The sequence below is a fragment of the Triticum urartu genome, chromosome 7, assembly GCF_003073215.2.
Source record: "Triticum urartu cultivar G1812 chromosome 7, Tu2.1, whole genome shotgun sequence".
Classification (NCBI taxonomy): Eukaryota; Viridiplantae; Streptophyta; class Magnoliopsida; order Poales; family Poaceae; genus Triticum; species Triticum urartu.
Window position 1 is genome coordinate 362,643,151 of NC_053028.1, and position 16,497 is coordinate 362,659,647.

A 16,497-nucleotide genomic window follows, 5' to 3' on the forward strand; every position below is an offset into this window, starting at 1 on the left:
TGCTGCATGGTCTCCAAAGTTTGGACGCAGAGCAGGCAAGCAGGATTATGTGGCAGCGCTTTGTGGGCAAGGGCGCTGCACATTCCAACAACGATCAGACCGGCCAGCCAAAAATTGACTTTACGAGGAGCCCATGTCTTCAAAGTATGTTTCCAGGCACAACAGCGACAGACCCATGGAAGGTTGCCCTATAGCCTGGTCTGGCAGAGTAGACACCAGACTTAGTCCACCTCCAGACGAGGCATTCAGGCTCATCGAAGGGTTGGTAGGCTCGCCAGAGCGTCACAAACTCTCAGAGCCCCAACAAGGAAAGCTCAATCAGGATGTTGTCAATCCAGGCACCATTGAGAAGCCCCTGGGCCACGGTGCGAATTTCACCTCGACGGTTAGGGATCTTGGCGAGGATGTCAGTTGATAATTTTGCCACCGCGCTACTGCCAAGCCTGCGGTCAGACCAAAACTGGCAAGAAGACTGCCCATTGCCAATGATAGGCACTTGGGTGTCCTGATCTTCCGATTAGAGGTACTCCTTTGATTTTATAGGAGTTGACTTTGACGATCCGACTACAATGTGTGTTGACGCTGTGCCATGCAATCGCTAAACCAACTCCAGAGTTGTTATTGACCAAGCTATGAACAGCAATGTGAGTATTGCGAATATGAGTTGGGGTTCTGAAAAGCGGTTCACCGGCGGTCGTTGGACACATCAGTTTACACGAAGTTGCAGCAATGTCCTAGGGCGGTATTTATGGAGGGACGAAGGGGAAATTCGGCCATCCTTGGGAGCCAGAGGCGACGAAATCCACCATAAGTCGGCTTCCTCCACTTATACAGACTAAAAACTGCCCAGAAGTTAGGTGGCACAACATCTATGGATGATTATCGACGGAATTATGAGGTGTCATCTTGTATATTTCGTCCATGTCTTCATTCAGCGGCTGGTTTTCAGGGGTTCAAACACTAGTGTCCTTCTGATAATGACGGGATGTTAGGTAATAAACACATCAAGCTAATGCACCAAAGTAAAGAAGCCCAGCCCATGTAACATTGTGGCCTGCCCATGTGTTTGTTTTGCCCCGGGCTGTGCCAATGGTCAATGTGATAGATCTGATCGATTGGTGTACCACGTCTCGCTGCAGGGAGTTTAGGAGGCCTACCGTTGCCTCCACCGCTCGTCACGACGCCATCCACAATCGCATACTAGTACACAGCTGGACGCCAAGCGATTGGAGACCAGCGAGTATTCAGTTCGCCTGCAACAGCCACCACTTATTGAGTCACCAGCTTTTCGCATGTCTGTACCACAACTCTTGCCTGAAAGGATGGCAGAGGACAATGACGTCGTCAGCGTGCAGGGATTTAGCCAGGATTTGCCTATGAGGGTAAAGAAGCCAAAGTCCAGGGTAGGCTGAACCAAGCGGCAGAGGGTGTCGACGGACAGTATGAAGATTTGCGGGGAAAGCGGGTCCCCTTGCACATGCCCTTCCGGTGCCAAATCGGTGCGCTGGGCATGCCGTTGATCAGGACCCTAGTATTGGCGTAGGAGCACAATATGCACAGCCAACCGCAGAATTTCTTGCCAAAACCATAGCGACAAAGAACCTTGAGGACGAATGTTCAGGAGATCGAGTCAAACGCTTTGGTTAGGTCAAGCTTTAGCAGCTCCCGCGGCAACTTGAGCTGGTGAAGGAGCCACGCCGATTGATATTAGAGATGCTTATAAATTTCTGCCTTATTATATGATAGTGTTTCCTTTGTTGCAGGGTTGTGCTACAGAATGGGGGTTCATTAATTATAGAACAGACTGAAGCTCTAGTTTCCATTGATGTGAATGGTGGCCACAGTATGTTTGGTCAAGGGACGTCGCAGGAGAAGGCTATTTTAGATGTCAATCTTGAAGCTGCAAAGCAAGTATGTGCTTTATGCTTTTGCTTTGCAGGAAAACAGTATATTTGCTTCCAAATTGTCTCTCAGAATCTATCTGTGTCATGAACTTATCCTTCTGTCGTGATTCACTTTCATTGCTTTATTAATTGCTACAGATGCAATTCATTGCACTTTGTCTTGCATGGCACAGGTTTGCTATGAAAATATTGCTCTTGCTTCTTGTTATGAGTGAACATATTTATGATGAAACTATCGACTTTGCAGTAGCACTTAAGGGATGCAGTTGGTGTATGTGCTAGAGCTGCTACTCCCCTGTTTATATATAAGGGGTGTTTGACTTTTCAGTCTCCAATGCATGATCTTGAGTACGATTTTTACTTTATAATATGCTTAATTTTTTTAGTAAAATGATATATGACATGCAAATATTTTGCAAGACAAATACAACAACATTAGTGGTCAAAGTTTTAAAAAGTTGATCACATGTATACTTATGTGCCTTATGTTTTGAATAGCGGTAGTATGTCAGTTTGTCCGGGCTGTTGGTTCTGTTTGGCTATTCTATTAATTTCATATTGTTAGCTATATATTAGCATCAGTGTATCACATGCTCATATCACAAATTTTCATTAGTTCTTTTATATGTTGGTTATCTAATCCCAAGGCAGGATGACCTAATGAGTGGGCTGCTCACACACACGTAGCTATTGCACATTCAAAAATAAATGCATCCCTTCTGGTAGAATGTAACATCAAATAATAGCATAATATTTGGATTTTATCATTTTATGAGTGTTGTTGACTTACTGTCATTTAGGTGATTGTATTTTGAGAAGTGATATCTGTGTATGGTTCACAAAGGAATTGTTACTTATTTCATTTCAAGTACTAAATAAAAAATTCACTGTCTGATGGCACACATTTTACTTCATAACCTTCTGCTTTTTAAGATTAAATAGTGCATATTTCTCTTTTTTTTAGCTGGGACAATCAGCCTTCATCAGGATATTCTGTACTCCTGCGTTCATAATATAGTGCACATTGGTTTTCTCAGAAGTTAAATTTCAGAAACTTAGACCAAGTTCACCGAGAAAATTATCTATATCTACTATACTGGATATATACCATATGAAATATAACCATGATTAAAATAATGGTATTGATTTGGAATTCTAGACGCTGATAATTTTTTCCTATAAACTTGGTCAAAGTTTAAAAGTATGCCTTTGAAAAATCTAGTAAACACTATTTTGGAACGGGAGTACCATTTATTACTCAAATTATACTTGATGCATTGATATCCCTATTAGAAAATTGCTTTGCACAATGATACCATACCTGCAACTGGTACTTGTGTTTTGTGTAACCAGCAACCATACACACGCTATGGAGCAAGATAATAAATCTGGCTTGCATAGGTTGATTGTATATTTGAAGTATGGAAGATTATTAAAGTACTGGACTTGATTGCTAATCTTGAAATTTCTTCAACACAGATTGCTCGTGAGCTGCGCTTGAGGGATATTGGTGGCATCATTGTTGTTGATTTTATCGACATGACGGACGATTGTAAGATATAGTTTCGACTCTCGTAGAAGTAATAATGTCATGTAAATGCATATCCAGGATTGTGCATTTGTTTTACATATTCTCACTAAACTTGCATTTATGTTTTGCTTTATTTATTTATTTTTTCTGCCAACCCGTTGATACTTGACTATCTTGTACAATTTTATATCGTATACTAGTATCATTTGTGCAGCCTGATGTTTTAGAATTTACTAGAATGCAGTCTCATTGAATATCATTCTGTGACCTGTACCTTCTCATGTTTTCACATGCTAGGGTAAAATTACCTAGCAAATGATGCTGCTTATTGATGTTAAACTGCTAGATTGTTTTGTAAAAAATCAAGTATAAGATTTCATTTAATGGCATTCTTTTATTAGTGAACAGTATATTACATTTTGTAGTCAAACACTTGCATATCATTACTCCTGCCAGTAAGATTCAGTGTGGTGTTTGTCCTACAAATTCTTCTTCTTTACCTGTTAAGTTGTTATATGTATCTGGATGCTGGTAAATTTGGTTGGATTTTCAACAAAAAAATGATTAAATTTTGCTCAGTATCTCTATAAGAATATTTGGCATCTGATCTGGATACTTTGCAAAAGTTAGGAATTGTTTGGCTAGATTTTTGTGTGTGCCATCATTTCTCTTCTGACAGGAAATTCACGATTTGTAATTTAAAAAGTGCATTCTGTTCAAAACTGAATCTTCATGGAATTTTAAGAGCTTTGCTTATGCTCTGAATTAAGGCCACTACAGGTAATAGAGAACACCGCTTTTACTTGTACTACCATTTGGGCATCCTGCAGAGTTGGTTAAATTGTTAGTTGACATCGTGACCAATCTGTTATGGCATTCCCATTTTTCTTCTGATGGTTGAGACAAATTCCTTCCTGGTTATTTAATCAATGTTTCTTGCACTTAATGATGTCCATAAGATTATGCGTATTTTGCTGCTCCTTTTTTTTATCCTTGATCTAATCTAGCATTTTCCCTCAGCAAACAAAAGATTAATCTATGATGAAATGAAGAAAGCAGTAGAAAAGGACCGCTCAACCGTTGGTGTTTCAGAATTGTCAAAGCTAGGTTTGATGGAAATAACTAGAAAAAGGGTAATGTGCTACTGACACTTTGCCAGCATGCTGACACTATGTTCTTGTATACTGGAAACTTCAATTTTCATAAGAGCGCAATAAATCTTGTTGGTTGTTACTTGGAGTTATCAGTGGCAAACTCGTAATTGCTTGAATCACTTTGCCAGCATGCTGACAGTTATCCAAGAGGTTCACAATAACATGAACACATATTTATCTGATTATATAGTACGTATTGAGCAATAGTAAGTTGATGAAACCCAAGGGTATCCAAAGAAGGCTAAATAAACAAAAATATTGAGAAATCACTATTGCCACATTTATTGTCCATTTTCCTTATAAAATTTAAGACATAATTAGGTGAGGTATCCTGAACTGATTAATCACCCATCGTTCTGATCCACGATTTGCCTGACCTATGCTTGCTAGGGTGCAAACTCTGACTAAAAATGACATCGTTTTAATGAGAATACTCTCTATATTGAAATTTGTGAAGATGGAAGTGTGATTCAGAAGTTCATGTTGTCAGTGTACGTACAAACGTTTTCTTCTCATCTCAAGGTTTCTCTGTTCTCTCCCACGGTCATGGTTTATACTGAATTTCCAGTATATGGGGATTCTGGCAGAAAACACTGTATGTCAGCATCTGAATACTGTCAAAATCAGAAGTTTGACTGCATCAACTGTTAGAACTCAGGCCTTATTTTGCTCCCTGTATCTCTCCATAAGTTGTCGTACCAAGAAAATGGCTTCCATGGTCGACCTCCCAGGCATGAAACCAAACTGATTTTTGGTCACGCTTGTCATTCTTAAGCAGTGCTCAATGACTCTCCCATAGCTTCATTGTATGGCTCATCAGCTTAATTCCATGGTAATTAGTACAACTCTGAACATCCCCTTGTTCTTGAAGATTGGTACTAATATACTCCGTCTCCATCCTTCTGGCATCTTGTTTGCTCGAAAAATGTGGTTGAAAAGCTTGGTTAGCCATACTATCGCTGTGTCCCCGAGGCCTTCCCACACCTCAATGGGGATACAATCAGGGCCCGTCGCCTTGCCTCATTTCATCCTTTTTAAAGCCTCCTTGACCTCAGACTCTTGGATTCGCCGCACAAAACGCATGCTGGTCTCATCAAAAGAGTCGTCCAGTTCAATGGTAGAACTCTCATTCTCCCCATTGAACAGCTTGTCGAAGTACTCCCACCATCTATGCTTAATCCCCTCGTCCTTCACCAGGAGTTGGTCTGCTCCGTCTTTGATGCATTTGACTTGGCCAACATCCCTCGTCTTCCTCTCTCGGATCTTGGCCATCTTATAGATGTCCCTTTCGCCTTCCTTTGTGCCTAACCATTGGTAGAGGTCCTCATACGCCCGACCCCTTGCTTCACTGACAGCTCGCTTTGCAGCCTTCTTCATCATCTTGTACTTCTCTATGTTGTCTGCACTGCTATCCAGGTATAGGCGTCTGAAACAATCTTTCTTCTCTTTAATCGCCTTCTGGACATCATCATTCCACCACCAGGTATCCTTAGCTTCGCTTCTCCTTCCCCTGGACACTCCAAACTCCTTCGAGGCCACCTTACGGATGCAAGTCGCCATCTTCATCCACACATTGTCTGCATCCCCTCCTTCCTCCCAGGGCCCTCCTTAATGACCCTATCCTTGAACGCCTGAGCTACCTCCCCCTTGAGCTTCCACCACTTCGTTCTAGCAACTTTGGCACACTTATCCCACTGGACACGAATCTGAAAGCGGAAGTCAGCAGCCACCAGCTTATGCTGAGGGACAACACTCTCTCCAGGTATCACCTTACAATCTAGGCACGCACGCCTATCTTCTCTTCTCGAGAGGACGAAATTAATCTGGCTAGAGTGTTGGCCACTACTAAAAGTCACCAGATGTGATTATCTCATTTTAAAGAGGGTGTTAGCTACGATCATGTCGTAGGCTAGAGCAAAGCTTAAGACATCTTCTCCTTCTTGATTCCTGATGCCATAGCCAAAGCCCCCATGCACCCCTTCAAAACCTGTGTTAGATGTACCCACGAGGCCATTGAGGTCTCCTCTTATGAAGAGCTTCTCGCCAATCGGTACACTCCTCACCATGTCCTCCAGGCCTTCCAAGAACTCCCTCTTGGTGTTCTCATTGTGGCCTACTTGCGGGGCATACACGCTGATAACATTGAGAACTAAGTCACCAACTACCAGCTTGACCAGGATAGTCCGGTCCCCGCGGAAGCTAACAATGGCGTGCAAACTCCAGCAAGGTGAATTCGCCACCGTTCTCGGTGCGGAAGACACCCATGGCCTCAAGCGCCATGCGATTTTCCTGGTGGTCGTGTCGCCGAATTCGATGGCTTCCCACAGATCATGGCCCTCCAGCTTCACCCTCATGAGGAGGCTCCAATCCTCATAGTTCCTCCTGAGTCAGCTGCAGGAACACCGCGCCGTTGACTTCCTTCACCCCGCGCTGGATGGCAACCTCTGGTCTGTCATGGCGCCCCCTGCGGCTTGGCTGCGTGGAAGGCGAACGACGACTATAGACATGCTGCTGTGTGCTGCGACCGATGCGGCCACCCACTGAAGCTAACATGGTCTTGGATCAGCACCTTGCTTTCATATTGAATGTTAGAACTCAGGCTGAGATAGAGAGGCAGAGGGAAGCTGGGGCTGAACACAGGATAGTGTTTTTCTGAAGCTGTTGCTTGTATTGCTGCCCTGGGGTCTATAGATAATGGGCAAGTCGATTGCTAATGCTAAATCGACCATGCAACTCTAGCAGCTGCTAGTACATGCAGAAAGCAAATTGACTACTAGCTGCCTGCGTGCATATTTTTTGGGACAGAGGGAGTACATACTAAGAAAGCTCGAGCGGACCTACACTAATAATAGCCAAGTAAATACAACATAAAGATTACAGCTAACATCAACTGTCTTTTCTCTTTGAAAATAAGGTTGTAACTGCTTAGTCATCAGTAGTTTCTGAATGTTCTTGTTTTTTATTTTAATGGTGAAATTATGTTCGTGTAGCAACATACTCCCTCCGTCCCAAAATTCTTGTCTTAGATTTGTCTAAATATCTGTATTTAGACAAATCTAAGACAAGAATTTTGGGACGGAGGGAGTACTTACTACTGTTATTTGTTTATTACTTTTGAGTCATCCCGACACCCCTCCTTTAAATTATCATGTTGCCAGTAATGTTGATATGCCTGGTTGGTATGCAGGTTCGACCAAGTGTTACTTTCATGATCAGCGAGCCTTGTCCATGTTGCCATGGTATTGGTCGTGTTGAAGCTCTTGATACGTCCTTTTCTAAGATAGAACGTGAAATCTGTCGACGCCTGGTAAGTCCTACAGACAATGCTTGTTTGTTGTCCGTCCTCAGTTTATGGCTTTAGTTTGTGTTACGCTATCGAAATGAATGCTCACACTGGATGTAGCTAATTTTCTAGAGATAATTTGATACAATACTGATGACCCATGGAATTGAAATCGCATGTTTGTTTAGATAATTTGGCATTATGATAAACCTTTTTCTTCTGGATGCACATATGATCTCCTTATATAGCCAAAATTCCAGACATAGAACTTCAGGTCATGATGTACTCAGTGTTTTAGTCACAGTTATTGACAAGGAATGTTTGTCTTAAATCTTTTCCAATGAACAGGCCGTCTCTGGTCATAATCCAGATCCAGAAAAACCAAAATTGTGGCCAAGATTTTTGCTTAGGGTGGACCATGAGATGTGCACGTACTTGACGTCAGGCAAAAGGACTAAATTAGGGATCCTTAGTAGCTCCCTCAAAGTTTGGGTTTTGTTGAAGGTATAACATGTCATGCGTTTCTTTATCCATTTACACCCTCCATGAATCTTCAATAATGATAAACGTAAGCGAACTCATTTGCTAATGAAAACAATCCAGATTGCTCGAGGTTTTACACGGGGTGCATTTGAATTGCTACCATATTCTGATCAGAAGGACACGGATGAGCAGAAGGAATTATCACCAGAGTCACCACCTCCAAGGGAAGCAGGAAGACCGAGACTGTCTGTTTTTCCTATAAAGAAATGGATGAGCCGTGCAAAGCGAGCCAAGTGAATATCTTGCAAAGATGAGACGAACTTTTTTTTCAAAGAGCTGAACTGAATCCCAGATTGACAAGGGGTGATTTTCCGAGGGCTTTGCTGTGTTCCAACGGTGATCCCAACAGCGGATATTCATGTTTGCTTGGCTAAAGTTTGGACAACTACTGTCCTTGATTTTGTAGTTGCCACTCAGTGAAGTTTAACGTGAAATGTGGGAAGATCGTAGGACGCAATGAAATTAGATTGTGTGAAAGCTGTGGGGGCAGAGCATAGTTACGTAGTTGTTGTATCGCCCTAGTCAGATTTTTTGTTTATTTATTCAATCATTGTTAAAACATTAAATGATACTCCCTCTGTTCCGTAATATTTGTCGCTGGGGCATTCTTTCCGACCAGGTGAAAAGGGAGGAAAGTACCAAACTACCCTCAATTTGAAAAAAAAAATTGTCGCTGGGATCGTCCTCTTCCTCCGCTCCTCTCCTCCGCCAGGCTCCGCCCTCTGCCGTCCCCAGCTCCCACATCCTCCACCGCAGCTCCGGCGTCCGTCCCTGCCGGTCACAGCTCCCTCGCCGCCCGCCTTCCTCCGCTCCAATCGAGAGCCCCAGGTCCCGTCCCGTCGGCCACAGCTCTCTCGCCGGCCGCCTTCCTCCGCTCCGATCGAGAGCCCCATGTCCGTCCCCGCCCGTGCATCCATCTCGAATTGATCCTCTGTTGCTGCTCCGCTCCTCACAATCCTCTGTTGATGCCCCTCTCCCTTTGCCGCTGAAGACCTGGAAATTTGTGTGGAAATCAGCACAAATCAACACTCTAATGCTCTGCATCTAATTTGCCAGTATAAACAGAAACAGAGTTCAATATAAACATAAACAGAGTTCAGTATAAACACAAGCTACAAGTGCTCTATCATTGACTGCCATGTGCTGAATAATTTTGAGTACAGGAGTAGAAGTTGGCAAAACACAAAAGGCATGAGAAAGGCGAAATTACATCTTCAGGGCAATGGCAATGATCTGCGATTTGTTCAGCAGGGTCTTTGCAGCTGAAAGAGAACATTCATCTACTCCATCTACTCCAAATGAGCATCCATCTACAGCTAATCCATCTACTCACGCAGTAAAAAAAAATCCATCTACAGCTGGAACATGAAGCAAAAACAGATCAAGATGATTTTACTCAAAAAAAATCAAGAAAATGCAAGATTACAAATAAGTACTCCTCTGCTTAATGATGCATCTTAATTAACAGAAATGTTTCAGTTAATTTAATGATGCATCTTAATTTCTCATAAATTCGAAGAAAGCATCAATGCTGACAGTAGCGAGAAAATTTTATGTTGTTTTTCATGAACTACATAGTCTTACCTTTGTTATCAAAGGTATCATGAGCTGAATATTTTCAAATTATTCAGTTCCTGGAGCACCTGGCACCTGCATCAGCTCCTCCTTGCTCAAGACGCTCATCTGCCATGGCAGCCAGTAAGATCAGCAACACGTTTCGTTAGAAAACAAAGCAGACATCCACGCGAAAAAAAAGCAGACAATGCTGACAATAGGAAGAGAAGGGAAGCGACGGCGAGGTGAGAGGGAGTACCTGCAGCCGTGCCTGACGAGGCCGACGGCGACCCCCCGCGAGACGGCGTCGCCAGCGCCGTTGCAGGCGAGCAGCACCCGTTTCGCGTAGGTGGCGTCGGCGGCCATCCCCTTTGCCCTTCTTCTTCACCAACCAACAGCGTCTGTCGCCCAGTAGCTCACCTCCGCACGGCATCCACCACCTCCCTCACCAGATCCAGAGCAGGTGCACGCAGATCAAGCGATGGCGCACGCAGATCCGGCTCCTCCGTCGCCCAGAAGCTCGCCACCGGAGCAAAATTCCCAGCTTTGACCTCGGATGTGGGGCGTGGGTGGAGTGGGGTGTGAGTGGAGTGGGGTGCGAGTGGAGGCGGGAGAAATATGACGGCGACAGGGAGAGATGGTGGACGGCGAGGTGGGCGAGGCGGGCAAGGTGGTGCCGGCGAGGTGGGCGAGAAGAGGGAGGCGACGGGGAGAAGCGAGCGGTGAGTCCTTGCTTCACGCCAACGCACAAGGGCATCAACTTGCACAGCACGCGCCTGAAAGGCTGCCACATTCATTAAGAAAAAAAGATGGAAAGAAGGGCCACAACCCGGAGGGTGAGGCGAAGGTGGACTTGAACACGACCCGAAAACGGACCGCGGCGCCGCCCGAGCGATCCGCTGTTCGCCTCTTGCCCTTGCGCCGAATCACCTGAGCAGCCGTTGCCGCCTTACGGATGTTCTTCTGCCGCGGCCGCGGCCGTGCATCGCCGGGCGCCCGTCCGAGTCGCCCATTACCCTGTCTCTGCTGCCACGGCGCGCTCCACTTCTGGCAAGACACCGCATCTTCTGTCAGAGTCGCCGGTGCCTCGCCGTGCTCCCCTGTCGAGCAGTCGGCTCTCACCGCCATGGATGCACCTAGGAGCCGCCACCTCCTCCATCGTGACCCTTCACAAGTACCGTACAGGAGAGCTGCTCCTACTTCAAGTCTGTGGGTCACCTCGACCTCACAAAAAGCCGCCGTTCTCACGGCCTTGCCCCTGTCACGAGTCGCCGGCGTGACTCCTCCTCATCCGCCCAGTTCACCTGCGCCGCCGCCGTCCCTCGCGCCGACGAAAACTTCCTGCTGCTATCGCGTCACGGCGCCGCCCAAGCGATCCGCCGTTGCCACGAGGCCGATCTGGTTGAGTCGCCTCGTCGCTGACTCACCGCGCCTCCGGCCCGTTGAAGCCGCCCGGCCGCCTCTTAAACTGCAGCTACGCCGAGCAAGCCGTCGCCGTGGACCGCCTCGCCAAGTCGCCGGCGCTTCCTCTACCACGGCTCCTACCTCCAGCTCGCCTGTCGCTGTGCCCCGCCGGCGGTCGCCCCGTTGCTCCTTCTCAAGACACCGGGTTACCGTCGTCGCGTCCACAGCTACTGTGGCGCCCCCGCGAGTCGCCACTTTCGCCCGCCGGTCGCACTGCCCTCCTACTGCTGCGGCTGTGTCCTGCTCTGGCCTGTGCCGCCGCGCCAGCGCTGCCTCGTTCTGGTCGTCTCCAGCTCGGCCCGCGTGTGGCCCGGCCATCCTGCCAGCTTGCCTTGACTCCCCTTCGCCTTTTGCCGCTGAGCCATCCTGCCCTCTGCTCTCGAGCGCCTGACGCTGCCTGAAGGAGAGGGGAAGTGGGGAGTGTTGAAACTGCCTGGCCGGACGCCGTTCAGGACTCCAAAGACTTACTGCATGGCTCCAAGGACTTATTACTAGTGCTAATTGAAAAGCACAATGGCACAATTTCCAAAGAGGACCATCATCCATTACGTGAAAGACAAAGACTAGTCAAAGTGATGAATCAATTTCTCCATTACTGCTCCACAGCGACGACGACGCTAAACTTGTTTGTGGTTAGACGCCGTTCCTGCATCCGTCTACACGACAGTGTCCGATGAACGCGTGAAGGGCTCGACAGTTTGCAATACTCCCTTTATTCCATAATGTAGTGCTTTCTCTATCCTCATGCTTTAATTTTGACCGTAAATTTAACTACCAAGACCGATTGTGGCGGGAGCAAAAATTATATTAGTAAATTCGTATTCGAAAGAAGTTTTCAATTATATAATTTTTTTCTCCCACTGTAGTTGCTCTCGTCGGTTAAATTTATGGTTAAAATCGGATCTCGGAAAGCGCGGACGCACTATATTTTGAAATGGAGAGAATACAACATACGTTGACGCTGGGGGCCGTGCAACATCTGTACCATGTCAGGCTTCCAGAAAATTCATCCAACACCAACATCCTTGTTTATTTGACAAAAATACCAGGTGCTATTTACCCTATTTATTTTTAAGCACATATTAATTCGTCCGAGCAAAACTAGTTTGCCCTGTTGTGTCTTATATGCAGGAGAATTATTCATTGCAAAGTGGAATTATACCACGGAGATGAAGGCATGCCAACATTATTCGGCACAGGTGCTCGTCCTTACTCAACAGACTCCCGCACCGGCTTACAATCCGTGGCCGACTCACCCGTCCGCGCCGCCTTATAACACCACAAACGACTCGCTCATTTGCCCTCGTGGCGGTTCATGCGTCCGCACCGGTTTACAACGCGGAGGACAACTTGCTCGTCCGCATAGGTTTACAACGCCACGGACGATTCGCCCGTCCACTCTCGTGGCCGGTTCACGCGTCCACGCCGGCTCACAACGAGGAGGACAACTTGCTCGTCCACGCCGGCTTACAATGCCGCAGCCGACTCATTTGTCTGTTCTTGCGGCCGGCTCGCCTATAATTGATTTCAGCTTCACTGTGGTGATCGGCAACTCCACGATGGATAAATTACTGGCCTAACATATCAGGTGAAATCCATCCAGTATATTTTTATATTATATATTACTTTCTTTAAAAAGAGCGATTACTTTGTCTTGTGAAGTTCTCCAATGCAGGACAAGCTATATCACTGAGCTGTTGATTGACTCATACCGGTTTATATCACGGTTAAATATGGAGAGTCTTAAGCCAAACTCCTCGAGTCACCTTGAGACTCGGGGGCTACGATGACATGACTCAGCAAATCTTGCCAGTTTCAGCAAATTAAAAAACCCCAGGACGATGGAGGGAAAGATAACCCGGTTCCGGAGGCTACTGTTATATTGATGAAAATTTAAAGGCCGTCAGAAAATTTCCGGCTTAGAATGTATATGACAGTTACAAAATCCCGGCTCAATGAAGAAATTCCGGGTCATCAGAAAGAATTCCGGTTTACAAATCCAATTCAAGGGAAATATGTTCTAACACCCCGGATGTGACTTTCCCAATTTGTACTCCAACTCTTGCCGTTTCCGGCGTTAAGTTATATTATTTTCTCGGGTTCGGGTCTTTGTCTCCGTGTGTTGTTATCATTGTCATGCATCTCATATCATGTCATCATGTGCATTACATTTGCATACGTGTTCATCTCATGCATTCGAGCTTTTTCCCCGTTGTCCGTTTTGCATTCCGGCGCTTCGTTCTCCTCCGGTGGTCATTTCTACCTTTCTTTCGTGTGTGGGGATTAAACATTTCCGGATTGGACCGAGACTTGCCAAGCGGCCTTGGTTTACTACCGGTAGACCGCCTGTCAAGTTTCGTGCCATTTGGACTTCGTTTGATACTCCAACGGTTAACCGAGGGACCGAAAAGGCCTCGTGTGTGTTGCAGCCCAACACCCTTCCAATTTGGCCCAAAACCCACCAAAACCTTCTCCATCATCTAGAGCGTTCGATCACGATCGCGTGGCCGAAAACCGCACCTCATTTGGACACTCCTAGCTCCCTCTATGCCTATATAAAGGCCTCTCCCCGAAAATCCGGATCCCCCTCGTCTGAAACCCTAAAAATCATCTCCGCGCCGGCGGACAAATTTCCGTCCGGCCGGACGTGTCCGCTGCTCCCCACCGCCGCCATGTGGCGCCTCCCTATACGCCCGGCCGCCCCTCTCCGCCGCCGGCCCGCCGAGCCCAGGCAGGGCCCCCGCGGGCCCATCCGCGCGCGCCGCCCGCACCGTCGCCCCGCCGCCTTCTCCTACCTCACGCCGCCGCCTCCCCTTTTGCTGGCGCCCGCACCACCGGACGCCGACGAGCCGCCGCCGCCGCCTCTCCGCCCCGCCTCGCCTCGGCTTCCGCGCCGCCCCGAGGCCACCGCGCCCTCACCGCCCGGCGGTGCCGCCGCCATCGCCGTCCTCGCCAAGTCCGGTCACCGGCAAGTCCCACGTCGCCGGATCCGGTCGTCTAAAGTGATTCCGGCGAAGATCCGGCCGCCTCGTTTTCCGCGTCGGGCAAACCCTAGATCTGGAGGTAGTATTTTCGGCTAAGTCCCAAAAATCCCAGATCCATATGCTCCTGTTCATCGTGTCGTATCTCCGCATCCGTAACTCCGTTTTTAGCATATAGCATATCAAAATGTTCACCTCAGAGAGTACATCATTTCATTCCATTGCATCATTTTCATTTGAGTGCATCTTGATGCCCGAAATGCTGTTAGAAGAGGGCTACTTGGGATAATTGTCAGATCTGTTGCTCCATTTAGCTATTTGTCATTTTTGCCATGATTATTGTGTGCATGATATTTGCCATTTTTGCCATGATTATTGTCAGATTATTGTCAGATCTGTTGATCCATGATTATTGTCAGATTATTGTCAGATCTGTTGATCCATGATTATTGTCAGATTTTTTGCCATTTTTGCCATGAAATTCCAGACAAGTGTTAATTTCACTAAGTCTGAGATCTATTTGCCATATGCATTTTTGCCATGCTTGTTTGAACCTGTTAATGAATGATTTGGCCGTAGCTCAGTGCTAGAATTTTGTTAAGCATCTTGAATGCATCCCTGCCATGTATTTTGTTGCCATATTTGGTTGCTGTAGCATGTTCTTCTCATTGCATTTAGAAGGCTACTTGCTGTAAATCGCAGACCGGTGTCATATTTGTATCGTTTGCCATTTCCAAACCGTAACTCCGATTCCGGCGTTCTTTATATCGTTTTCAAGCGATTTCATTTCATCTTTCCAGTGGCACACTTGGATTTCCAAGTTGAGGCTAGGTTCATGCATTCCCTGGCACATCTTGCATATACTTCCCGCATCGCATCTCGCATAGCATACCATCCTTGCACCATATTGGTTGATCCTTGCACGTGGTTGATTGTGTCCTTGTTGCTTGTTTGTCTTGTTTGGGTAGAGTCGGGAGAAGAGTTTGCTAACGAGGAGCCCATTGAGTTTCTTTCGGAGATCCAGTCAACTCTAACAACTGTGCAGGCAAGATGATCATACCCTCGAAATCACTACTATCTTTGCTATGCTAGATTGCTCGCTCTTTTGCTATGCCAATGCTACGATGCCTACCACTTGCTTTCAAGCTTCCCAAATTGCCATGTCAAACCTCTAACCCACCATGTCCTAGCAAACCGTTGTTTGGCTATGTTACCGCTTTGCTCAGCCCCTCTTATAGCGTTGCTAGTTGCAGGTGAAGACTGGAGGCCGTTCCTTTGTTGGAACATTATTTTACTTGTTGGGATATCATTATATTATCTTGTTTTCTTAATGCATCTATATACTTGGTAAAGGGTGGAAGGCTCGGCCTCTCGCCTAGTGTTTTGTTCCACTCTTGCCGCCCTAGTTTTTCGTCATATCGGTGTTATGTTCCCGGATTTTGCGTTCCTTACGCGGTTGGGTTATAATGGGAACCCCTTGATAGTTCGCCTTGATTAAAGCTTTTCCAGCAATGCCCAACCTTGGTTTTACCATTTGCCACCTAGCCTCTTTTCCCCTTGGGTTTCCGGAGCCCGAGGGTCATCTTATTTTAAACCCCCCCGGGCCAGTGCTCCTCTGAGTGTTGGTCCAACTCGTCAGCCGCCGGTGGCTACCAGGGGCAACTCTGGGCTGGCCTACCAGAAGTTTAGACAATCTGAGTGTGCCCTAAGAAAGAGATATGTGCAGCTCCTATCGGGATTTGTCGGCACGTTCGGGCGGTGTTGCTGGATCTGTTTTAACCTGTCGAAGTGTCTTGAAGAACCGAGATACCGAGTCTGATCGGAACGTCTCGGGAGGAGGTCTATTCCTTCGTTGACCGTGAGAGCTTGTCATGGGCTAAGTTGGGACTCCCCTGCAGGGATTTGAACTTTCGAAAGCCGTGCCCGCGGTTATGGGCAGATGGGAATTTGTTAATGTCCGGTTGTAGATAACTTGAACCTTAACCTATTCAAAATGTATCAACAGTGTGAGTTACCATGATGGCCTCTTCTCGGCGGAGTCCGGGAAGTGGACACGGTGTTGGAGTAATGCTTGCGCAGGTTG

General features: G+C 46.6%; 1 protein-coding gene across 8 annotated transcripts in view; it reads left to right on the forward strand.

Annotated features, from left to right (window-relative positions):
- Positions 1-9,028, forward strand: part of LOC125522016 (ribonuclease E/G-like protein, chloroplastic) — a 30,061-nt gene extending 21,033 nt beyond the window's left edge. For all 8 annotated transcript variants that reach the window (XM_048687075.1, XM_048687076.1, XM_048687077.1 and 5 more), the window contains 6 exons: positions 1,764-1,911; positions 3,384-3,456; positions 4,456-4,568; positions 7,777-7,896; positions 8,221-8,376; positions 8,476-9,028. In XM_048687075.1, coding sequence (XP_048543032.1) covers positions 1,764-1,911; positions 3,384-3,456; positions 4,456-4,568; positions 7,777-7,896; positions 8,221-8,376; positions 8,476-8,652 — 787 coding nt within the window. In that variant the 3' untranslated portion in view covers positions 8,653-9,028. The remainder of the gene's footprint in view (positions 1-1,763; positions 1,912-3,383; positions 3,457-4,455; positions 4,569-7,776; positions 7,897-8,220; positions 8,377-8,475) is intronic.
- Positions 9,029-16,497: the final 7,469 nt, after the last annotated feature.